The sequence below is a fragment of the Sebastes umbrosus genome, chromosome 9, assembly GCF_015220745.1.
Source record: "Sebastes umbrosus isolate fSebUmb1 chromosome 9, fSebUmb1.pri, whole genome shotgun sequence".
NCBI lineage: Eukaryota > Metazoa > Chordata > Actinopteri > Perciformes > Sebastidae > Sebastes > Sebastes umbrosus.
This window is the reverse complement of record NC_051277.1, coordinates 23,303,313-23,329,886: the sequence shown is the minus strand read 5'-3', so window position 1 is coordinate 23,329,886 and position 26,574 is coordinate 23,303,313. Positions and strand designations below refer to the sequence as shown.

The 26,574-nt window shown below is 41.1% G+C and overlaps 2 protein-coding genes across 3 annotated transcripts; one reads left to right on the top strand and one right to left on the bottom strand.

Annotated features, from left to right (window-relative positions):
- Positions 1–1,245: 1,245 nt before the first annotated feature.
- On the top strand, positions 1,246–21,878 carry cdhr2 (cadherin related family member 2). The gene is made up of 31 exons (XM_037780551.1): positions 1,246–1,560; positions 4,101–4,157; positions 4,736–4,795; positions 4,938–5,077; positions 5,176–5,226; positions 5,311–5,400; positions 5,582–5,671; positions 5,765–5,887; positions 8,139–8,285; positions 8,596–8,671; positions 8,757–8,866; positions 10,461–10,682; positions 10,789–10,938; positions 11,073–11,234; positions 11,336–11,397; positions 11,506–11,749; positions 13,857–14,096; positions 14,198–14,267; positions 14,351–14,938; positions 15,078–15,149; positions 15,403–15,452; positions 15,549–15,700; positions 16,699–16,795; positions 16,900–16,988; positions 17,112–17,180; positions 17,468–17,603; positions 18,512–18,633; positions 19,626–19,739; positions 19,830–19,913; positions 20,246–20,306; positions 20,386–21,878. The coding sequence occupies exons 1-31, from the start codon at positions 1,551–1,553 to the stop codon at positions 20,548–20,550; spliced, it is 3,903 nt and encodes a 1,300-aa protein (XP_037636479.1). The 5' UTR covers positions 1,246–1,550; the 3' UTR covers positions 20,551–21,878.
- On the bottom strand, positions 21,470–25,708 carry LOC119494576 (G protein-regulated inducer of neurite outgrowth 1). 2 transcript variants are annotated; one of them, XM_037780553.1, is made up of 2 exons: positions 25,350–25,708; positions 21,470–24,895 (listed from the first exon to the last, which is right to left on the bottom strand). In XM_037780553.1, the coding sequence occupies exon 2, from the start codon at positions 24,833–24,835 to the stop codon at positions 22,703–22,705; it is 2,133 nt and encodes a 710-aa protein (XP_037636481.1). In that variant the 5' UTR covers positions 24,836–24,895; positions 25,350–25,708; the 3' UTR covers positions 21,470–22,702. The 2 variants fall into 2 exon arrangements, with proteins under 2 accessions (XP_037636481.1, XP_037636480.1); XM_037780552.1 differs by having other exon boundaries at positions 21,470–24,866; positions 25,350–25,707.
- Between the last annotated feature and the right edge of the window lie 866 nt (positions 25,709–26,574).

The window sequence follows — 26,574 nt, the reverse complement described above, 5'->3', positions numbered from 1 at the left end:
AATAAGACGGTGAACATGGTGAACACCACATACCTGTTAAGAATCAGCATATTAGCATTGCCATTGTCACTATATTAGCATGCTGACATTAGCATTTAGTTCAAAGCACTGCTATTTCTAAGCCTCACAGGGCTGCTGGCAATGTTGCCAGATGAGATTGCCGGTTTCGAGTCCATTCACAACCCACCCAATTCAATAAAAAACAGCCCAAATCATAACCTTGTCAGAAACCCGTGTAAAACCATAAAACCATTACACATGCAATAGAAAAAACATCATAAGCATACAAAGCTTCAAATCTGCATCAAATAACCAAAGATAAATAAAAAGGGTATTGCAACCCGCAAAGAGTGCAGTCAGACAACCAAACACACAAATTGTCATGTCAATGTCAATGATGATGACGTCAAGGTAGGTAGGTCCTCCTGCGATATCCAAATTAAATGAGTCAATAATATGAGTGAGTGGACACAATGAAGTTTACTGAATTTTGAGTAAGTGTTTTTGACCATAAAATGATAGCTTGTTTGGTAACAATGTTTCCACAAAATTTTCAAAACCCCCGCCAAATGTTGACAAAAGCAGTCCAAATTTCATCTACCAGCCCAACGCTATTTTTCTCAGCCCAAGTTAAAACATGTATAGAGAGTCCCAAGAAGACCCAAGAGTTGGGAAACTCTCGCGAGATGGTTAAGGTTAGGCATTGACCTTGAACAGTTAAGGTTTGGATAGGTCATTGGGCAGTGAGTCTCGCGAGAGTTTTTGCAAATTTTTGCCAGATTTACCTTCTAGACACGACTCAGTTACTGTAGTATAACAGCTGAATATTTTACTATGAGTAGCAAATACCTTTACAAACACAACACACTGTTGAATGTTTTCCGCCGGAGTAAAGAGGAGTTGGGGGCAGTGCTTTTGTTTTGAGACAAATGTCTGATAATGAGTGAATCCAGTGGGTAGGAGAGAAGATAATCCTTTGTGTAATGGCCTTTAATTGAGAGGGCAGGCCAAGAGGGAGGGCTTACTGGGAAGAGCTCATTAGGGAGGTACATGGATCTGAGCTTTCTGAAAAAAGGCATTCGTCCACTGATTGGTTCTGATGAGATGGGTTTTAGAAAGGCATTGGGTTTTCTCAATGGAAGCTGCTGTTGTTGCCATGACAACAGAAGCACCCATTCAAACAAAAGAGCTCCAGGGTTCTGGTATGGACACCGGTGACCCAGTATGGCACAATGCCATGTGTTACTGGTGACGGGGCTGGCCAGCCAATGATGGGGTGAGGAGGTGCCTGGTTCTGCCTCCCGTTACTAGCCAGGCTCAAACAGCCATCATGTAGCCATGGCTATTTGATCTATTTCACTTCACTACAATGCTTTTGGGTGTTTGTTTTTTAACAAACATAGACGGGGAGGAGTTTTACTGCTGTGTTATTGGCTGTGCGTTTCTTGTTCGTGTTAATCATTTATATTTTACAACTCCAAGACCATAATCACTTGGACGAACAAGAGGCAAAGGTCTCATCCATACATAAAGGCGAAGCTCCTCTGTGAATGTCATCCGGTAAGTCTGACTGCTGCATTTTAAATGCTATTTTGAAGTGTTTGCGGGATGTTTTTAGCTACCATATAGCATGGTGAATGGTGGTCAAATATATGTCTACTTAAATGTGCTGATAATGAATTGATTTTCGGAATTCGAAATTCGTGCTGCTCTCTTCAATCTGACTTACTAAAACATATTGTACTATACACGTAGGGTACATTTTATAGCCTATACTCGTCTTTTTATAGATACATATCTAAATTAATCAATTCTCAGAAGCATGGGGATATCAAAGTGATTCATCCTCTGAAGTCTCAGATATGAGTTTATTCTTATATTTATTATGAATTGATCATTGCTCATAACATCCGAAACATACCAAAAGTACAGATTCAAATAATTTTCTGTCTTTACATGAAGCAGAAACAGTGAAACTAGTGGTAAAACGCTAAAAAAGCTTAACCGAGGGGCGTACTGTAAAATATCATACTTGTTGACTCATTGTCTCGAAGATTAACTTTAACTCGATGAGATTAAGGGGTTCTGTTCACTAGTGTTGATCATGTTTTATTCAAATGTTTCATATTCTCCTGTGCAAGTTCTTGAGTACATTGGGAAACATGATGTAACCATGTTTTCCAAATTAATATCATTTCACATAAAGCAGGAAATCACGCAGGGCAGAAAGCTGACGCAGCTCTGCTCGCTGTATAATGAAACTCTCCAGCATGTTATGACACCCTGTTCGCTGATGTCACAGCAGGTGGTAAAAATACCCGCTGTGATATTGCTAATTTGGGTGTAGCCATATGCAATACTGTACGCTGTTAAATTTCAACCCTTAGAAATCAGGGCAAGTGCAGTCTTCTGCCCTTTTGTCCAGCTGCACAACTGAATACATCTGGTAATACAAATGTTTTGCTTTTAAAATTAATGGCTATATCTTTCACCACAAATTGTCTAGATAAGTGATATGGATGAATGAATGAAAGGTCTGAATTTTCTTTAAAGGTTTTATTAAAATGGCTTCTTTTGTTAGTAGGACTGCAAGTTATGATTATTTGCATTATTGATTAATCTATCGATTATTGTTCCAATTCATCAATCAATCATTTAGTCAGAAAATAGTGAAAAATGCCGATCACAATGGGACATCTTCAGATTGATTGGTTTGTTTTGCAATGTTGGTCTGTTGGTCAAGGCTGGTCCACCACTTTAGGCCAGACTGAAATATCTTTTGTCTTATGTCACTCAACTATTGAATGGATTCAACAACTATTCAATGTTTCAATTCAATTTGCACATTCCTGCCTAGCACTTGCATTTTAAACAGTTACATTGTACATGTGTTTCAAATAGGGTTGTCAAACGATTCCAATATTTAATCGCAATTAATTGCATGATTGTCCATAGTAAATCAATATTAATCGCAAATTAATCACACATTTTTTATCTGTTCAAAATGTACCTTAAAGGGAGATTTGTCAAATATTAAATACTCTTATCAACATGGGACTGGAGAAATATGCTTGCTTCATGCAAACATATGTATATATTTATTATTGGAGATCAATTAACAACACAAAACAATGACAAATATTGTCCAGAAACCCTCACAGGTACTGCATTTAGCCTAAAAAATATGCTCAAATCATAACATGGCAAACTGCAGCCCAACAGGCAACAACAGCTGTCAGTGTGTCAGTGTGCTGACCTGAATATGACTTTTGCCAAACTACATGTGATTATCATAAAGTGGGCATGTCTGTAAATGGGAGACTCGTGGGTACCCATAGAACCCATTTTCATTCACCTATGGATTCCTTAGGTTTTCTAGTTTCATCTGATACCAGTATCTTCTCTCTAGCTTTAAAACTGAGCCAGCTACAACCTCCGAATGATTGACTCAATAATGCGATAAAGGACTTAGTGGCGTTGAAACATATTAGCATTAAGCCATTATCGCATTGACTTGGACAGCTCTAGTTTCAAATTTTAAGTTTCAAACTTACAAAGATATTTTTTATATTTTTGTATCTTTTTCTATTCTATATTTATCTTTCTTGTCTGTGCACCAATACACCAAATCAAATTCCTTGTATGTGAAAATCTATTTGGCAATAAACCGGATTCTGATTCTGATTATTGAATGAGGCTTGAAAATTTGCTCAGACATTAATGGTTGCCAGAGGATGAATCCTAGGTGAGCCCTTGACTTTTCCTTTAGCACCACCATGAGGTTGACATATTTGTCTTTTAGTGAAATGTCTTGACAACCATTAGACGAATTGACATGAAATTTGGTACCGACATTCCCTGATCCCCTTATCTTTCATCGAGCGCTTCAGGTCAAATTTTAAATTTGTCCAATACTTTGGTTTGTGACCAAATACCTGTTAAACTAATGACATTCCCATCATCCTCAGCAATACTTTGTGTTCAGTGCTAATTAGCAAATGATAGCATTCTAACACACTAAAGTAAGATGGTGAACATGGTAAACATTATGCCTAATAATCAGCTCTACTTATTAGATTGCTCTTCCTTTTCATTTGCAGACATGGAGGGGATCACAGGAAGTATGTTACTGTTGTGCCTTATCGGCTTAACTAATGGTGAGTATTCTGTTAATTCTATTGCAATTTTGTCATTATATCTTTACATCACTACCATAGACTGCATATAAAGATGGACGACGTGTCTCCACATCCTCCGTACAGAAGTGAGCCAAAATATCCCGGATGCGGGAGCTGCCATCCTGAGATTTTGACGTCATTAGGGGCCAGAGTCTGGGCAGCAGTGATCGGGCGTTGGAGCCGCGGTATAGACTCAGTCGCGAGCCGAGCACGGCCGCAGCTTGTCAGCTCGAGAGACTCGCAGCTGGCAATCATGATGTCTCACCCCCTTTTTGTAGCATCAAATAACTAATTAAAACCAAACATATCAGAAAAACACTTGAACATACACCAGCGTGAAGAACTACCTAAAATGAAAAAATATATTTGACGTGTTCCTTTACTTTTTACTGGAGGACAATGGAGGAGGTGGGCATTATGACCTATGCTGCAGCCAGCCACCAGGGGGCGATCGAGATGTTTTGGCTTCACTTTTGGGGAGCTGTCATGTCGTCCATCTTTATATACAGTCTATGATCACTACTAAACATTCTACTTATACTGTGTTTTTTCTACAGCAAATACCAGTCCTACAATCAACACTGTCGTTTATCCTGTGTGTGAAGACACACCCAGAGGTATGTATGTATGTATGTATGTATGTGTGTGTGTGTGTGTGTTTGTGTGAAATATTGCAAATTTTTCTCATTTCTCTTCTGTGACATTATACCTCAACAAATAGTGCACACATTTATATATGTTCCACTGTTGTTTTCATAGGTGCCTACGCGTTTACTATAAACGCAACAGACGCAGAAAATAACCCAATGACTTTTTCACTCATTGAGCCCAATGACGGATTCTTCACAGTTGACCGTAACACTGGGGATGTATCAGTCAGTAGGGAACTAGATAGAGAGGTATGGTGTGATGGAAATAGAGACCCTTCAGTATTTAACAGTTTCGTTTTGATCCTGTATGTGTTTTATCAATTTATCTTTATTTTTTTTTATTCTAGGCTAGTACTACAATGCAGCTTACAGTTCTTGTCTCTGATGGTCCCAATGATGTAAGTGATATTTCAGTTAGTGTTAATCATCCATTTCATATCAGTTTGTTCATTATATTCATAGAGCCATGCAATATCTTTCAGACACGAGGAACATTAACTATAATATTATCAGAGGCCAATGACAACCAACCCTTTTTCGTGGAGTCTTCATATGATATTAAGATCCCAGAAGTAAGTCAAACATATAAGTTAACGATTCTCTCTCATCAGCTTCTCTACTCCAGCATCAATTAGCCAATCCATCATGATGTCAAAATTTGCTTACACAGTTGTTGACGCTGAGAAACATTTGTGTGTTTAATTGTTCTGTTATTTTTTCTGTCTTTGTTTTTATCTCCATCCAATTCATCAGAATACCCCCGTAGGTACGCTTCTGTTTAGGGCGCGGGCCACTGATTTGGACACTTCAAACGCTGGTGTTATTAAATACAGCATTGACGAAGTAAGCTTCTTTTGTAAATCATGTAACTGATTAATATCATATTCTGATGTTCCATAAACATTATTGGAGCATAATTTACACTGTATTTCCTAGGTTACTCCGAATGATGGATTCAGTCTTTTTAACATTTCATCCACAACTGGTGAAGTCAGGTTAAGTGGACGTCTGAATTTTACTGAGTTGAGCACTTACTATCGGCTGAAGATTAACGCAACTGTAAGTACTACGCAATAGCAAAGCAATAGCAAAGCAATAGCTTATTTGCTCTCTTGCTGAGAGTTATGTGAGAATATTGATACAACTCTCATGCCCTGTCTCACTTTCTTTTTAAGGTTGTAAATCACTGTATCCCCCCAAATACCCCTTTATTGCAACACGGTAAAAAACGATTTTTCAATCATTCCCGTCCACCCTGTGCATGTCTAGACTTCATCTGTATAGCAGCTGTCTGCACGGCTCCATCTTAGCTGTGTCTCACGTAATCACAACCTGAACTGAAGCGTTTATTTACGCTTCAAGTCTATTTTTTTCGACGATGCATGCATAAATGCAAAGTTGATGCTCGATGAAAAAGCACAGCATGATATATGTATCCACATTTTGCAATCGGCGGAGCAGAGTGTGCTGCGGATCTTTATCCAATCTTATTACACGTCTGTGTTGAATACTCAATTCTGATTGGTCAATCACGGCGTTCTGCGGCCTGTAATTTCTGTATAACAGACTGTTGCTATGTATAACAGACCGTTGCTATGGGCGCAGTTCAGATATCGGACTCTGGCGGACTGTTTTTCTGTCAAAATATTGATTTCTTCAGTAAGTAGCCGTGTAATAAGCGGGATAATGTACAGCTAGCGGGTCATTGTTGTGAAAGAAACCCCTTCAGGGCGTTGAGAGACCTCCGCTGCGCGTCGTTGTCCCCTGTCAGGGATTCTTTCACAACAACGACCGGCTCGCTGTACATTATCCCTTACATAATCAATTATTGTTTAACCTAATTCAAATGAAATCAAAGTGACCTGACATCCAGCCCGCTACAGTTTCATAATGAACCAAAATATTTTTAAACTTCTCAACCGGTGGGCTGGCCTTAACCGTACTCGTAGCCCGGTGCGCTGCAACCGAGGTCTGCTTTGAAAGGCCCGAGTTTTACAGCATCCCTCGCCCTGACCTGCTGCCGCCCGGGGCCGTTGAGTTCTCGCTAAGCAGTGCACCCTCTCTCCCTGTGGGGAGGGATGGGATTCCCGGGGCAACTGCCGGGTCGTACTGCCCTCAGTGCTCAGGTCTGCGGCGATGTCGGCTGCCCCGTCTTGTTTACCTTTACCAACCTTTATGACTAAACTGTTTACGAGAGAACCAAGTTCTTCATTGATCTAGCCTCGTAATTTTGCTTTCAAAGTGCACCAGACTGATGCATTTAACTTTAAAGTGTTCAAAATCTTCCCGGACCCCCCTAGAGGGTCCAAGATCACCAACCACAGTCTCTAAAAATCCTGTGGGAGACACTATATTAGCCTACGTCATCCAAAAAGTGGCCCCCCACCCACTTCAAAACTCATTCCGGCGCCGCTGCCCTCATGTGTGTACACTAAATATGAGGCTACAGCCAGCAACCTCTTAGCTTATTTTAGCAGATTAGAAACAGAGGGAAACAGCTGGCCTGGCTATTTCCAAAGCCTAGTCGTCACTGCGAGGTTGCCAGGAAACCAGTGGAGACTCCAGGAAGTCACTGCTCTCGGCCAAGAAATAGACCCCCATAAAACCCCATTGGGTTTTGTATGAATTAAACAAATTAGAAATACCGTATTAATAAGTGAGTTTCAGAGGTTGCTGGTTGGCGGAATTTGTTACCTTTAGACAGAGCCAGGCTAGCTGTTTCCCTCTGCTTCCAGTCTTTACGCTAAGCTGAGCTAACCGTCTCCTAGCTTCACACTAAACAGGCAAATATAAGAGTGATGTCAATTTTCTCATCTAACTCTGGGCAAGAAATAGAATTAGCATATTTCCCAAAATGTCGCAATAGTCCATTTTTTATGGGACAGTTCACTTAAATAAACTTACATGCATGTAATAAAACATCAGACTGAGGGGCATACTGTAACATTTACAGCTTGATTTCTGTGTGCTAAGCATTGGATTCAGTTGTTTTTAGCTACTACATGTATTTATTATATGTATATTTACCTTAACCGTGACATGAAAAGGTCATGGTATAAAAAGGGGTTCAGTTACTTCCCTGAAGTGATTAATTTGATATTCCGTATGCAATTGATACAGTAAAAAAATTATATTTGGACAAGCCAAATAACATTTTCATTATACACAATGGTTATACCACTATATATGTAGATACATTTCCCTGATGATTTTTAAATATCACTTTACTAATCTAGAATTATTATTGTGATAAAAAAAGGTGGCATAAAATGTTTGAATTTTTGAAATATCCCTGTATGTCCCGTAACAGGATGGTGGAGGCCGGTGTTATTATGATGAAATCAATTACTTCTCAAACGCTGTTTTTTCCATCGTTACGGTTGAAGACGTCGCAGATCTCGACCCACAGTTCATTAGTACTCCCTACTTCGGGATAGTTGAAGAGAATTCTCCTTTGGTGAGTGCTGGTGCATTTTATTCAGGGTGTTGCATTAGAAAATGTGCTTAATGATGTTAATTAAAGAGAGAGAATGACAAGGAAATCAGTGCATTCCACCATTTCTTTGTGTGACATGTGCTGCACATGTAGCTACGTGTCCTTGTGTGAGCCCAGGCTTTAATGCATATTTTTGGCCATTTTATGCAACAAAGCTGCTGCAAATTTTGGTGTAATATATATACAAATCTACAGGCAGTATATGCCTGCTTTGATTTGCGTGTAAATGCTGCTTCTGGTTTCACAAAATCTTTTGTTTTTTCTTTACCAGGACCAATCTGTATTGAAAGTGACCGCCATAGACCAGGACAAAGGAGTCAACGATGACATCATCTTCAGCATTGAAAGTGAGCTTCATCAACTTAGCTAGAACAAGTTTTTTTGTTTGCACTGAGTGAATGAGAAACGTTTTTGTTTTTCCCACATCAACAGACTCCACAGCAGAGGGCCTGTTTAAAATCTCACCAACCGACGGCGTCATATCTGTGTTGTCAAATATTGACAGAGAAGTTATTGGTGACACTGTTACCCTGATTGTAAAGGTACAGTTTGTTTTTGAGTAATACATCAATTTCCTCCTCTGTATGTAACTTTTATTTGTGTCTGTCTTGTATACATTTCCATGGCAATACTCATTTTCCATCCCTTTAATTTTAGTTTTAACATTTACCATGATTCAATGGACTACTGTTGAACATTTTGCTGAGAGTGAGATAAGAAGACTGATACCACTGTATGCTAAACATAAAGCCAGCAAATGATTAACTTAGCTAAGCATAAATACTGGACTCATGGGCTAACAGCTAGTCTGGCTCTCTCCAAGGTTTAACAAATCCACATACCGCAAGCCTGTGCTGGTTGCCTGGCAATCTCGTTGTGTCAAGATGCCAGTAGCCACTGTACCCGGCCAAGACAGTGTTCCAGCACATAACTCCCCGTAAAACCACAAATAGTAACAAACAAATCAGATGTAACATATTAATAAGGTAGCGTTATAGATGCTGGTAGGCAGATCTTCTCATTTAACTCTCTGCAAGAAAGCCACAAAGCATATTTCCCAAAATGTTGAGCTATTCCTGCAAAATGTTAAAATTCTGTTTTGCCAATCCTTTCGTCGTTCTTTGAGCCGATTCAGTTCCATGCAGCAAAGAGAAAAAAATCTAAAGCTAATACATCAACAGCTGTGTTTTGCATCAAAATGAGTAGTAGAAATATTTCAAAAGAGTTTTCTGTCACCTTGAGGAACATGACGGACAGTTGCCAGTTATCTGCTTCTCTGATGAAAAAGTGGTTGAGCGCAGGGATGAGGGTTCATAGCTTCATGTGGCTCCTGTAATGAGAGACAAGGAGGAGAGGAAGCAGACAAGTGAGCGATGGATTGTCAGAACAAGGTTAGACACCCCTGTAACAGGTACATGGGCACAGGAAATAGGATTAGAACTAGGCGTGATCTTTGTTCCTGAACATAACTTATAATAACTTCATTTATGTTAGAACCAGCCTTCTCTCAATCACAACCCATGAGCACCAAACCAAAGAAAGCCAACTTCTGCAGTCTGTGAAATATTACAGAAAATAAAACCATTTGAGTCTTGAAAACCTTATTTAAAGCAGCAGTAGGTAGAAATGGAGCAAATGTGATTAAAAAAAGTTATTTTTATAAAACGGTCACTACACCCTTACAGTAGTGCATGAGACGGGTAATCTGAAAAAAATCACGTGCCTCTGTGTCCTTCGATGTCCTCCGGTGTCCTCCGGTGCTCCTAATAGCATCTGCAAGATTTCACAGACCGGAGGAAAACAACCAATCAGAGCCGAGCTGGAGCTTGCCGTCTCCGAGCAGCTGTCAATCACTTGCCAACTCCGATCAAACGGTCAAACTAGGCAGCGCTGATCAAATATGAATCAATATTCTGTTACTGTAATGCCTATTTCTCGCATCATATGTTTTCAGAAACATCTTGTAGTGTACTGTTTAGCTGTAAAATAAGAAAGTTTGTGACCCAGCAGCCATGTTGAGATCAGTTGAGGAAATACCAAGCACCGCCCACCAGCCGGAGCAAGCTTTCTCATTTTACAGCATTTATTTTTGCAATTGTTGAGACAGTGAAATTATTATATTTTGTTCTATTTTAGGCTACTGAGTCTAAGGAAAACATCCACGGGGTCTATGCCAGCGCCACAGCAGAAGTGAATATCAACATTATCGACGTCAATGACAACAGGCCGGAGTTTTACAAGTGTGGAGGCTCGGTAGACGAGCCCTCCTGTGTGAAGGAGAGTCACTTCACAGGAGACGTCATTGAGCACTGGGTGGGCTCCATTTCCATCAACATGTCAGTCAAAGATCTGGATAAGGTGAGAAAAAAAACAAGAGGACATTCTTCAACTAAAAGATGCATTTTTCCTGCATAATATGTGTATTAATGATCAAGCATGAATAATCTTTCTTGGCTTTTCACAGATTGCCAGAACTAAACTAACTCTGGAGGGAGAGTTCAAGGACGTGTTTTCTGTGATACTTCAACCTACCATGGCGTACAGCATCGTTCAGCTTCTGGTCCTGCAACCCGAAAAACTGGATTTTGAAAAAATAGAGCAAATGGTTCTACAAGTAAGAACAATTAAAAACAGCCCACGAGTTTGTGATAATAATAATACTAGTGACATCTTTCATCTTTTGGTTATAATATTTGTGATTCTTAAAGCACTTTGTCAGGTGTTTCCTATGCTTGTGCTATGGTGCAGGTCATTGCCATAGATGAAGAAGAACCCAACTTCAGCTCCACTGCTACAGTTACTATTAACATCAAGGACGACAATGACAACAGCCCCACGTTCCTCCAGGACACGTACAAGTTGAATGTGTCTGAACACTCTGCTGTTGGGACACAATTGGGGACCATTACTGTAAGTCCTTTATTATCTGGATTCTTACTCAGACAGTTTGAGCTTGCATGTAAGAAACACTTGAATAGCACTTGAGGAGCACACTTTTTTCCCCCCTCCAGGCAGACGACCCAGACACGATGGATCAAGGCAACATCACCTACAGACTTCTTCCAGACAGCATGTATGCCAAACTAGTTATTCTGCTCATTTGAATGCAGCCACTGTGCACCTTTTGGTGTCACGCTAACTGAGACAACACCACTGAACAGTCTGCATCTGTGTGTTTCAGACTACTGTATTTTGACGTGGAGCCACGTACGGGCACAGTGTACGTGAAAAATGAAACTGAGTTGGATCGCGAGGTGAGGTCTCTGTATTCAGCCACTCTGCAGGCCAAAGACACAGACGGAAAGCCCGGCAGCACAGTACTGGAGATCACATTGACTGACATCAATGACAACGCTCCAGTCATTAACAGAGACTCTTACCGGGAGTTTGTTAAAGAGGGCGCAGAGCTTGAAGTTCAGATAGAGGTAAGTGTGGGAGAACGATAAGAGAACAGTAAATATTTCCATCTCATAGGTGTTGGTGCTATATTTAGCAGGATTTCTGATTTCTTTAATTCTCTCTATTAATAAATAGTTATAAACCTAAATCCCACAGAGTTTGTGTTAATGGAAAATGAAAAATATTTGATTGTGTGTCTTTACCTTAGGAGAAAGGAATTTGAAAGCCAAAATGTGGACTCATTTTCAACATTTTAGGGATGGAAGATGTGGACACATGTTTGTTTTCTTTGAGTCTGAGGGTGTTCTTCACAGTTTGGACTATAGGCCCCTATTTCCGATTAAGAGATGTATTTAAAAAAGCACTCCACCAATGTAGCACTTTACACTATAACTGTCAAACTCATGATGGACCCCAGTGAGCATTTTTCCGTTGAAAAGATCCTGAAAAAACGACTATAACCACCGGTGAAAAGATGTATAAAATTGGTTCAAAAGTGAAAGTTTTTTTATCAGATTATTTGAAGACGTTGATTGAAACGTTCACATTTAGACCACATTTCGCCAACCAGTGAAATATTACTTCGGAGAAATATCTTCACAATAATCATATTGTCTCTCTCTCTCAACCAACAAATGAACAAATGAACTAAATAACTATGTTAAATTAACTACATTTTCAAACAAAAGTGTGTTTTGTGACACGTTGACGTTGTGACTGCATCTTAGCTGGTTGAAATGAGGGTGAAAACGATCAGACCAAATATCACCCTGTTTTCAACCATAAATCAATGTTGAAATCACGGTTGGTGCTCACTGGGACAGTTTACAAAAAAAGAAATTAAAAATCTAAATCGATGCAGCAGAACCAGAGATATTGTCTTTTTAATTCCAAGCCTTCTTCTTTGACAAAACCTGGAGCCTATATTACCCACAATGCAACTCGATCTGCAACAGTTTGGTTGAAGATTCGGTTGTGGTATGTTAGTAGCGGCTAATGTAGCCTCGAGCAGAGATAAGGAGCGGGCTACAGAGGTCTTGTAAGCTCACTTCTTTCTTCAAACTTGTAGTCTTCAGCCCCAACCGACGTTGACTCACGTGACATCATTTGATCATTTGCAATTTAATAGATTTTGCACTGTTCCCTCTGGAGCCACAAAAAGCTTGATACACTTTTTTTTCCCACATATGCAGTCGTACTCCACAACACCTTTAAATAGACTCATGGTACATGTCCACAGCCTCCGTCCTTTCCATGCTTCCCATTCATTGTCTATGTAAGCAGCCGTGCAATGCATTCCGGTAGCGTGGAGGCACGATTCGAGAGATGGACCGTCATGTTTCCTGCTCCTCATTTGCATAAAGTTGAGGCAGCCGACGCGACTCACCGGCTCTAGAAAAGGAAAATTGGAAACTCTGGAAATTTTTAAACTAAGCGTTGCCGATCCAAAGTAAAGACAGATTCAGCAACTGCATGGCTTATTTCTCGCATAAAATGTTTTCAGAAACACATTTCGGGGAACTATTTACGTGAAAGAAGAGAAGAAAGTTTTCAAACGAGCCGCCATGTTGGTTCCGGTTTGAAAGCTGGGAGCAGCAGCCCACGAGGGAAAGCGTTCGTCCAATCTGGTGCCGGGTGCTTTGTGTCTAGTGGCAGCCAATCAAACGTCCAATGCTAGGAAGCGAGGCAGGTACCATGACTGTGGATGTGTAAAATCGGTGTAGTTCCCCTTTAAAGCTACAACGCGCAAAGCCAGGTCCATAAAGAAATGGTTTTCCCAGTTTGGCGTGGAAGAACTTGATCGGCCTGCACAGAGCCTGAACCCTGTATAACACCTTTGGGATGAACTAGATTAGTGAGCAAGTGAACATCAGGGCCTCACTAATGCTCCTGTGGCTAAATGGCAGCAAACCCCTTCAGCCAGTTTCCAAAATCCTGTCGAAAGCTTTCCCAGAAGAGAGGAAGCTGTTTTTAATGACCAAAGCTTTGGACTGAGATGTTCAACAGTCACATATAGGTGTCCACATGTCTTTTTCGGGTGTTCACATACTTTTGGCAATGCAGTGCATTTGCAATATTAAGTAAGAAATGCAGCTTCTCCACCATTTCTTCTAATGTTTCTCATTTCGACAGGCGACTGATGCAGATGACTCTGATACGTTAAACAACCAAATAGTGTATGGGATCGTACCGAGCAGGTACAGTGATAACTTCACCATCGACCCTGACACCGGCGTGTTAAGAAATATGGGTGAGCTTGATCGTGAGGCCCTGGACCCAGATCTGAACGGGAGGATCGAGCTCAATGTAACCGCTACTGACAAGGGTACTCCTCCCCTGTCATCCATGGTCACAGTTATCATCATTGTAGAGGTACATCTTCAGCAGTTTGTAGCAAAGTATTGGTGCTGTGTTGAAGCTGCCACTCCTGGTGAGGATGATAACTATCAATGTTTTCTTTGAATGAATCCCAGGATATCGAAGACAACACACCACAATTTAAAGCCCCCTCTTACAAATTCCAAGTCAAAGAAGGAGAAAAAGGTAAGTATTTAACTTTGCTAAACACTTTTTTAGTGTTCATAACTGTGTGCCTGGATTTTAATTATATTTTCCCATCCAATCAGGTGCCGTTGTGGGTTTTGTTCAGGCTGAGGATTTGGACCAAACGACAGAGTTTAACCGCATTTCTTTCAGCATCATTGAAGGAAGCTTTGGCAGCTTCATCATTCGCACCTTCGCAGAAGAGCAGGGTTACAGGGGAAACATCACCGTGGACCCCGACATTGAGCTGGACTACGAGAGCGGTAGCAAGCAATTCAAACTGCTGGTAGAGGCAGCAGATCTGGAACAGAACAAAGCTGTGGTGATCGTGGAGGTGAACGTGGTGGACGTGAATGACGAGAGGCCCGAGTTCAAGCCAACAAAATTGACAGTGGAAGTGAAAGAGAACACCACCATCATCGGGCCTGTTGGGAGGTTTACAGCGCAGGACAAAGATGGAAACCACTCACTGGTCTACGAGCTGGAATCCATGGAATGCAGATGCAACGGCTCTGAGACATCCTGCAACTGGTTCCTCCTGGATCCGACGGGGGAAGTCAGAGTCAACCCGGAGCACACAGTGGATTATGAAAAATGTCACCAGGCGGTGATAATGGCTCAGGTGGTGGACGAGTTCACAGAGAAAGGAGAGAACAACAGTGTTGCAACAGGTGAGCACTTTTATACTTTTGTATAGATAAAAAAAGTATAAAAGTATCAAGTAAAGCATGAAATCATAGGTCAAAAACAGACCTACAAACACATGTTACATTACTTCACTTCATTTTCCTTTCTTTTGAATTATTTCAGGAGAAATGGTGATTGACATTAAAGACATCAATGACAACGTTCCAGAATTCATTTTCTCGAATGAAGTATTTGGTGAGTGTATATTTGAGATTGTATGACTAAGTAAAGTTTATCTAAAGCAGTTTTTTTTTTTATTTCTGACCCCTTAAACTGAACTTCATGCTGTCCTACTCAACAAAAAATAGTCATTGGAACAAGTCATTTAAAACATTAAACTTTTTTACTTTTAAACAAAGCAAAAAGTGCAAATATACAAGTTTTGGTCTCAGTTTTATAATTTTTTTTTTTTTTTGCAAGTTTCATACTGATTTTCTTTGGATTTTAGTTGTGGTGTCAGAAAGTGCAAATAAAGGGACTTCGGTAGGACAAGTCACTGTGAGTATGAATAAAAAACAAATAACTGACATGATTTCAGCTTCTAATGAGATATGTGACATGATGTCTAGACATTCTTGCTTGTATCTCTCTCAGGCTACAGACCGTGACTCTGTAAATAATAGGGAGATTGACTTTGAAGTAACAGAAGTCCAATTTAGAGATACCAACAATCTCACAAGTGACATGAGGATGCTGTTCAAGGCCGTCAACGCACAGGAAAAAGAATTTTATGTTGGAATTATTCAGTGAGTACAAAGTCATTCATCAGCATCATACTGCCATATCTCATTCTGTTCTAAATATGTGTTTAAGTTTTCTCACAAGTTTCGGTGTTTACTGCTGCACTCATTTTCGATTTTTGAACGGAATCTGGACCAGAGCCTCTCTTTAATATTTCTTGCTGGAAAGTAAATCAAATTACTGGAGATGCAAAATGACCATAAAGAAACTCAAAACGACCACAAATAGACGCACAACGACTACATAGACTCAAAATGAGTACAAAGTGGCGCAAAACGACCACAAAGAGACGCACAATGACTACAAAGAGGCGCACAGCAACTACATAGAGACTCAAAATGACTACAAAGAGGCGCATAACAACCACAAAGAGATGCAAAATGACTTCATAGAGACTCAAAATGACTACAGAGAGGGGCAAAACAGCCACAAAGAGACACACGACTACATAGAGATTCAAAATGACTACAAAGAGGCGCATAACAACCACAGATGCAAAACAACCACAGAGACTCTAAACTACTAGAAATAGTACAAAATGGCTAGAGACGCAAAATGACCACAATGAGACGCACAATGACTAAATAGACACAAAACAACTACAAAGACATGTAAAGTGAACAAAAAGACACAAAAGAACAACAGAGAAACAAAAAAACTAAAAAGAGACACATAGCGATAACAGAAATGCAAAACAACCACAAAAGACAAACATTACTACAAGAGACACATAACGACTACGAAGAGACACAAAACTACCACAAAGACACGTAAGACAACCACAAAGACAACTACAAAGAGACACAAAATGACTAGAAAGACAACTACAATGGAAAACAACAAAAAAAGAGACAAAATAACCACAATGTGTCTCTTTCAATAAGGGTGTCCTGGCCCTATGTAGGATAGGTGGGGTGGGTGCTTATACATATCTGTGCCAAGGGGCCCATTGACTCATAATCTGTCCATGGCTGCACTCATGATTTCCCCCCTCTTTCCACAGAACTAGTGAGGCGCTTGATATCTCACTGAAAGGGAGGTATTTGGTAACAGTAAGTGCAAATGACCCCGGCGACCTCTCCACCAGCACCGTACTGGAGGTGAGTGACTCAAATCATGCAGCTGGATTTGAATTCATGAAAACACCAGACAGACAGAATGGTGTCAGCCTGTGCTGATACTCCTGTTTATTTTTATTTTGCAGATTCTTGCAGTTGATGAAACATTTCAAGTGGAACTTGAATTTGAAAAACCCAAAACTGTCGTCGAAGAAAACCTCAATGCAATCCAAAAGTACATTTCTCCATGCTATACTATGTTTCAGTAAAATCTGATGACAGTGAATTGACGAATTTTTCAAGGTTTTATTTAGTTATCACATATAGATATCATTTTCTCTGATCTCAACATTTCCAGTGCGCTTCAGGCTGCCACCAAGGCTGAAGTTAAAATTGCTGCAATCAGGGAAGTCACTGAAGCATCCAGGCAAGTTCCCATTTCCCATCACCACTATATTTAAATCATCATACCTCAAAATAAATTATGCAGATAAAGATGGTAAATTATTGCCTGGTGTCGACAGAAACTCCCAAATAATCTTCAGTTTTTCACTTGCATGCATATGCTGTCCACAAGGTGGTGTCAGCGTCCCTGTAAACAACAATAATATTGTTGAGAACAACATAATATTTGCTGATAATTGTAGATTTTGATTTTAGATTTAAAACAGCTTACATTATTTGAAGTGTAAGTGAGTTGTATTCCTCTCTCAGGGTTTCAGGGAACACTATTATAGTGGCATATTTTGTCTACTCCAACGGGACTGCTCTTATCTCTACTGAAGTGGAAAAGATGATCTCTGATCCAGAATACTATCTTGCACTTATACAGCTGGGCCTCGCGGACATTGTGAGTATGAGCAGTTTTAGTTTTTTCTGAAACGGTCTCTTTTCTGTCATGTTATAGCTGCAGATTTCCATAAATTCTTCTCCCGCTGCTGTTGATGCATAACGTTCCACTGTACTGGAAGAGATTTTCTTTTATATGGGACAGTGAGTCCCTAAAAAAGAAATCATAGCCACAAGCACATCAGAACTGTTGACTGCAGAAGTTTTTTTGTGTCTTGTTGTATTTGATTTATAACGCAGAGGAAACAAACTTCCATATGTCGTAATCCCTGATCCAAGTGAATTGAAAAAATGATTCCCATTAAAAATATTTGCTGTAGGACACTAATGAGGAAATCTGTTTCTTTGACAGATTATTGCAAATGTCTAAAACATTAAGCAAAACTACTAGATACTGAACCACATTGGAATAATGGCAATTTCTTTAAATGTTTCTGCGTAGTGATACATTAATTGTTTCCGAGAACAGTAAGATTATTATTTTTATCATCACAGTACAGTATTATTATTGCACATTATGTTGCATCTGAGATTTGTTTAACTGAACCGCATCTTAATCGGGAGCAAAGGTGCAGCCAGGGTGATGGATTTTGAGTATGAAACCCAAAATAATTACTACAATTGAATTAATCATTACTATAATTTACTATATTTTACTATAATGTACAAAAAATAATGAACAGAACTTAATGACAGAGGGGTTTATTGCAGAACAGCAAGATGTTAGTGAACCGTCAGTTGTTATCCGTGTTCCATTATCATGTGTTTTTATATTATTTACATTTTAGTGTAATTTATAAATGAATGTGTCAGAACCATAATTTGATCTGACAACAACAAGTGTAAAAGAAACCTCACAGGTCAACAGACAATAATATATTAAAGATAGAGTTCTTACTTGTGTTTCAGGGGAAGGCTCCTGTAGTGGAAACAGTGACTGACCCTGTGGACTACATCCTGCCGGTGATGATGGGAGGCCTCGTCATCGTGCTGGCTGTCCTCATCACTTCACTGATGTGCACTCGCAGAAAGTAAGAAAAGGGATCTGGAATAAAGTTAGGGACAGGTTTGAACAGGACAATCAACTATTAATCACAGCTTATCCCAGTAAAGGTTTCTTAAAGGCAGGGTTGGTGATCTTGAGAAACTAGCAAGAATAGGGTACACTAGATTTATTTAAAAAAAAGAACCAACCTAAAAACACAGTCCAGTGTTGCCAACTCTTTTCTAATGATAGTAGCTAGCAGCACAAACTCCAAAAGTCCCTAAATCTAGCAAGAAAGTCGCCAAGTCGACAACACTGACACTGACACTGTCCCTTCAGGCCTCCCTCCAAAGCCACTCCCCCAAAATTATCATTAGGAACATAAACATAGGCTATCATAATGAATGTAAACAATGAACATGGCTATTGTTAGTACTCACAGCACTGTACTGGGAGACTGCGGTGATGCGCAATGAGTGCACAGGCAGAGTGCGCGCAGGTAGACAGATAGGTACAGTAGGTAGGTAGGTAGCCCATCCAATCATTACATTCGCTTTGGCTTATTACCCTCCTATAGATACCTTTTTTTGTCAGAGCATTTCATTTATTGATCGCTGTCGGGATGTAATGAGAATTTCAACAAATACAAGAAAACATGTTTTTAAACATACCTACCTAGTAGGCTACCATTGATCTAAAAACATCCATGATAAGTACTGGGTCTGTTTTAGGGCTGTAACTAACAATTATTTTCATTGTCGATGAATCTGACGATTATTTTCTCGATTAATCGATTACTTGTTTGATCTATAAAATGTCAGAAAATGGTGAAACATGTCAGAATCAGTGTTTCCCAAAGCCCAAGACGACGTCCTCTAATGCCTTGTTTTGTCCAAAACTCAAAGATATTCTGTTTACTGTCATAGAGGAGTAAAGAAACCAGAAAGTATTCACATTTAAGAAGCTGACAGTTGACAACTAATCAATTAATCTTTGCAGCTCTAGTCTGTTTACTAATCAACTCACTTCACACTACAGCTACAGGAGGAAGCTGAAGGCAGCTAAAGCCATGAACTCTGCGTCCATGATGACTTCTGACAACCAGAAAAGTGGTCCTGTGGTGCCTGGAACCAACAAGTACACCATGGAGGGGTGAGGAGACAACGGCGCTAACAAGATAAATGAATGAACAAATGGCATGAAATATAACATGTTTGTTTCTATGTATGTATTCACTAACAGGGCTAATCCTGTTCTCAACCTCAACATCGACGGAGCCATAGTCCTGGACATGGACGAGGACAGCTCAGATGTGGACAAAGTCAGGTAAAGGAGACTGTCTCTGTGACTGTCTCGACCATCTGTTGATAGCTCGGTCACAAGGTGGTGGCTCACAGTGACACACGACCTCACTCGCCACTCTGTAGCAGTGCTGGTTGATAAACTGGGAATGTTTCCAGGTGAACATTTTGTCACAGTGTGCCCACGACAGCAGGTTGTGACAGAGGACTGGCTTTCGGCTTTCCAACGTTGGCATGTGACCTTTATTTAAATCAAAAACACCGATTTGAGAAAAGAAACAAAAGGTCTTTCTGAAATTATTAATTGTACATTTGGAGATTACTTTGATCCCTTTGTTTTTTCTTTTTCCACTACAGCCTCAACTCCCTGGACTACAGCGATGATATGACCATTCCTGGAAAGGAGAACCCCCTCATGGTGAATTTACATTTTAAAATCCATCTTCATTTGTACTTTTTAGAATACGATCTAATTTCAAAACTCTGCTCTCCATTAGAAGATGATCCAGGAGGAGGAGGAGGAGGAGGAGGAGGAAGATAGCGGGCCACCGGAGTACATCGAGCCTCTGGGTGCAGCGCTGGCCCAGCGGGGCCAGAAGAAGGGCTCCGACAATCCTCACATGGGTTTCACTAACCCCGCGTTCAGCACCACAGACCTGTGATGGAAATAATGGAGGGAGAGACACTGATCAGAGGTCTCAGATGGACATTACGTTGTTTCTCTGTAATCTGGCTGGCTGACCAAATTTCCAGTCAAACACATTGATGGTGTTGGATAAAGTGCTCGTGTCTTCAAGTAGCCAGGCCTTCTGTTGTGACCAATAGTAATGTATTATTGATATTATGCACAAGATTCATGGCATCTAAAGTGATGAATTTGCTTCATCTTAACATTCAATTCAAGGAAAAAAAAGAAAGGAAAAACCAAAATGGGAGATCCATGAAAACAATACACCGATACCACATAGTGTAACAATCCTGTGGAATTTGGTTTGGTTATTGAATCGACTCTGTTTTTTGTCCAAGGAATAGTTTGACATTTTGGGAAATAGATTTATTTGCTCTCTTGCAGAGAGTTAGATGAGAAGATTGATGCCACTACAGCCAGGAGACGGTTAGCTTAGCATAAAGATTGGAAACAAGGCTTTTTGAAAGAGACTGGGACACGGGCATTGAGCTACTGAGTATGACACATGCACAGTGGAACTGGAGCTGCTGTCGTGCGTTGCTATTGGCTAAATGTCGGCGAGTGCAGACCAGATTTTTACTGCGCGTGTGTTGTACCCCAATAATATGACGCGATGATGACGCGTGACATTTCCTCTTTTCACCCTCCTTGATTGGAAACAGGAAAAACAGCTGCAGCCTGACTCTGTTCAAAATCTTAAAAACCTCTGCAGCTCAGCTGGCGGTTTCCCTCTGTTTCCAGTCTTTATGTTAAAGTAAGCTAATTGCCTGCTGGCTGTGGCTTCACATTTAGAGCAGAGACAAATAAGCACATTTCCCCAAATGTTGAACTCCGTCTTCACATGAACCTTATCTAGACAAAGAAAAATTGGACATAAGCAAACAAAACAATTGTTTGTTGCACATGGAAATCACTTTATTTTTGTTAATATATTCAGCGACGGTTTAAAAACTGTTTGGTTTGCTTTGAAATAAACTGTATTATACGTTATGTCAACACACAATGTCAATTTTTGTTGCAGCTGATGCTACTAAAAAGAAAATCCAAAAAAAGGTAAAATATTGCATAATGTCAATGTATGAATAAATTCCTTATTTATGACGGCATGTCAGCCAAAAGGTTTAAAACTTTTGTCTGCTTCACTTGTCAGTGTATGCTTTGGGTTTGAGATACTTAATAAAAACCTCATGCAGAGTGACTTCCTACAAGCAGCGGATTGAAAAGATTATTTCACTGTTCACTGACATCTAAATGAATGTATCACAAAGTGCAATCTGAATAAAATCAATTTCTCCAAATGTGGATTTGATCCCACGTTCATGAATTTAACGTATGAACACCAACATCACTGTAACACTGTAACAACCTCTGAATTAAAACACATTTAAAATAAGTTTCACTGAATCACTAATCATGGCGTTAAAATACATTAAGTCAGTAAGTAAGGACTAAAAATACCCTCATATCAGGTGTCGATTGTGCTCGTCATTTGTACATTTTTATGCCTTTCACAATACAAACAAAGTCAAAACATAGTGCCAAATCTAAAAGCAGAATATAAGACATACAAAAGCCTGTGCTAATGGTAGGGACTCTTCTCACACACCCCAAGGTAACATTTAGATCAATTTGAACTTCCGTACATTCGAAACAAAAATGATCTCCAGGTTGTAGAGACTGAACACGAGTTCATAAATCACAATCAAAACTGTCACTGTTCCTCTACTATCTTCTCTCTCAGCTTGTAAGCAACCAGGAGAAGGATTGTCATGTCTTCATATTGTCTGAGGTGTATTAAAAAAAACAACATCAACAGCTAAAATGACTCAGTGGACAATTGAGTGAAAAACATTAAAGAAGAAAAACCCTCATTTTTCCAAACATGGAGCTCCAAGAAAAAAAGGAAACTCCATCTTGTATGGCTGATTCTCAATATGCTCCATGATAGAAGTTTATTTATTAAATGCTTTTGTGCTTTTTTTGTCTCGCGCGAGGGGGTGATTTGCTGCTCACACTTTCAAGACAATGTGACGTAAATCAGCGTATATCACAGACACATATATATCATGTGATGTTTTTTTTCCCTCCAACCAGCAGTTGTTTTCTCCACAGGATGGATCCTTGTGTCACTCAGCGGTGTGAGCTCTGGAGCAACAATGTGGCTGCTGCATGTTCTCCATCAGCAGACGGAAGGGGTTTCTCCTGCGTCGGCTCACCTCCCCGTCCCGATCTCCCCTCTTCCCCGCACGACCCTTACCCGAACCCGAACCAGAACCTGAACCCGAACCCGAGCCAGAGCCCCCTTGGATGGACTCTGAAGAGAGGGGCATGGCTGAGGGGTTGAGCGGAGGAGGAGGAGGCATGGAGGGCTTCTGCTTCTTCACCTGTTTCTCCAGGTGCTTCTGGATTGCCGAGCCCAGCACGGCCACTTCCACCACCGCACCGTACACCTCCCACGTCATCCCCTTATCATCCCAGCTCACCTCCTGCACCGGCTCCTCAGCTTTCTCCTTACAATTTATTGCATCCCCTTCATCTGCCTCCACCTTTTTCTCTTCGGTCACTTTCTCCTCCTCTTTGTCCTCCACCGCCTGCTCCTTTTTATCCTCTTCCTCCTCCTCCACTATCTTCTCCTCTATGCTCACATCCTTCATGACCTCTGGGAAAGTCATGACGGTGGGCGTTCTCGGGGTCATGGGTGCTGTGGCGACGGAGCGATACTCCACTTGCTGACCCAACTGCAGCTCAGTAACTTTAGTCTCCGTGCCCACGCTGCCACATTTCCCCAAAGAGCTGGGGAAGTAGAAGGCCTGGTCGCCCTCAGGAGGGGTCATGGGGCTGGTGGCCACAGACTCACACTGCACCACCTCCAGGCTCACCTGCGTGCGGATGTTGTGGCAGCCGAAGGGAGCTGGAGATTCAGGGACAGGGGGCTTAGTCACGTCTCTCAACTCTCCGCATGCACCTTTGTTTCCTTTCTCTGAATTTTCAGCCTTCACATCTGCTTTTGGTTCGTTGCGAGCAGAAACAGAGGACTCTTCTGTTTTGTTTGGTGGAAGGTTTGTGTTCGAGGTGTCCTGTACATCAGGGGCAACAGTTTCTGTGGAGATATTTTCCTTTGAATCATCGTCGTTCTCCTCGTATTCATCTATTTTGATCATCTCTGTCTCAACGGGATAAGAAGATGTCTCCTCGTCTTCCTCCTCATCGTCGCCATGGAGGGTCACCAGGATTGTTATGTCTTGATCCATACTTCCCATCCTCTGCTGCTTACACTGCTGGTGACTATCCTCCAGAGTTGAAACTATTAACCCGGCGGCGGTGCAGCTGGCGGAGCTCCCTGGAGATGCATTTGAGCTGAAGTCCTCACTCGGCTCCTTTGATGTGGTCAATTTCAAAGCTCCAGTTCTCTCTGACTCAGCCTCTTCTAGACTTTCTGTCGCAGGGGAACCCTCTTGTTGGCCACTCTCCCTCTGTGCCTCACTGTTTTTCACTCCTTCCCCCTTCTGCACCGTCTCTATGCCGATGAGCTCTGGGAAAGCTGTGGTCGAGGGCGTCTTCGGGGTCATGGGGGATGTGGCCACAGAGCAGAACTCCACCTGCTGAATCACCTGTAGCTCAGCTTCTTTAGCTCCGAACTTCCCAAAAGAGCTCGGGAAGAAGAAGGAATGGCCACCCTCAGGAGGCGTCATGGGGCTGGTGGCTGCAGATTGACACTGAACCACCTCCAGGCTCACCTGTGTGCGCATGTGATGCTGGCCAGGAGGAGCTGGGGAACGTGGGTCTGAGGGGCCTGGAGTTGCTGGCACAGACACCAATATATTCTCAATTAAATTCTCTTTTTCTCTGTCATGAGAAACCACGTTTTTATCCTTAGGCATCTTCTCCTGAATTTCACCATCTCCAGCTTCACTCAGGAACTTATTAGAGATTGTCTTGTCGTTATGTGCTGCTGTTGTTTTGTCATCTTCAGGCTGTTGTGTCAGAGGGATGGCGTTAGTCTGCGTACAATCTTTAACAAAACCCCCTCCTGAAAGCGCTTGATCTTTGGATTTTGCATTCTCGTCTCCCTCTCCAACGTGGCTGGCGTTCATGTGAAGTTTTGGCTGATGAGCTGTTGACTCTTGACTCGTGTTTATCTGAGGTCCCTCCGGCACAGCGCTGCCATCTGAGCCGCTTGGACGCTCTCCATCATCTGTCTTCTCACAAGGCTTGTGGTCCTCTCTGAGACCTCTCATCTCGTCCTTCAGACTTCCCATTTTTGTCTCTGCATGAAAGTGGTGGAAGTACCTGCGGGGGCACAACACAGCACTGACACACTGGTTGTGCAAATTGTAATCAGTAACTATGATAACAGGAGTGGAGGTTAGAACGAAGGGTTTGTTTTTGCGATGTAAATATTCAGTCGTGCGATATCGATGTCAAATTCAATATGCAAACACTGGCATGTAATCAAGATACATCACTGTTACTATTTGATGGATTATTCACATGCATATTTTGTATTATAAGACTGTAATATGGGATATTTACTATTACTAACCACATGATTAAACTGCATTTTGAATGGCAGATTATGTGAACATTTTACTCTTAGATTATATATCAGATTGCACCTTTCTACCCTAAAAATGTATCCACATAATTCATATTCAAATTCTGCTTTAATCTATTATCACGTAAAAGCAAAGTCATGCAGTCATGCAAAGCACTTGTCGAATTTAAATATGAAAACAAACAGGGTGAAAGAAATTGCAGGAAAAACAGACATACCTCAGCAGTCCAAGTCAGACTGAAGTCTCTCCATAACTCTCTCTCACATTTGGGTCAAACATCGCAAAATCTCAGCGTTGATCGAGACCCACATCTGTCCGTGTATCTCCCCCGTTCTGATGATTGATAGTGATTGCAGTGGCTCCAGGTTTGTCTCTAGAAGAATCTATCTTAGGCAATCCTCGCTCTTTAAGCTGTGGCTGTGTGTCTATTGAAAAGCTTCACATTTTCCAGTTTCCCTGGAAACCACGGTCGGGTTCTGGCAGCGAGTGGTAATGTAATGACAAAATCTCTGTTCAGCTCTCTAATCATCAGTAAATCATAGTAATTAACTCCAGGTTCTCATAGCAACACAATGTCAAACTGTGTGCAGAGAGATAAACCTGTGAATTAGTGAACTGGCTTTGGGGAGACTTTTTTTTTTTTTTTTTTTAGAGGAGGCAAAAATTGGAGATAAAAGCTTTCATGTCATTACAGATGAGGGCTTTGAGAGGGAGGGTGAAGTATGCAGAAGAGGAGTTCCTCTTCTCGATAATGAATCACTACTTTTAGGTTAAGACAGCAATCTGTGAAGGCCACATGTTTGACCACTCTTGGTGTAAATAATGCAGTAAAAAGTGAGCTGAAAAGATAAAAAAGGCACTCCCTCTAAACCACAATTGTTCTGTGGAGGCAGATCATCACAGCACTTATTAGAGGACCAGAAAAAGCAATGCAAACTCTGGTCTTGTGCAGGGCATTTTTAATATTTCACAAATCGCAAATGTTAGTGTTTCTGCTGCAACATTGAAGGCGCATGAAAGACAGCGGGGGATATCAGCTGAAGGACCCTGGAGGAAGAAGAGCTCGCCTCCCACACAAACACACACTTGTAAACCACCACGTCTTTCATACTCCTTCCTCCCTCCTCTCTGCCTTGCGACACGTATTTCTTGCTAATTCTGCTCGCTTGTAGTAATTGTGTGGGATCGAGGATGTTTACATATCCTCTCATTTTTTAAGAATCTTTCCTATTTTGATTTTTACTGTAACCGGTGGGCTGCAGCTCGACCAGAACACTATGTACCGACAGAAGTAGTCTCTCCATCAATTCAAAGGCCTCCACCAATCCCCGGCCGCCACAGAGTGCTGTTGCCTAGCAACCACGTAGTGTGATGCTGAGGGGGCCAAGGTAGACAACCCTGATCATACTCTCATCAGGAGCCATCAGCCTGCCAAAGGCCAT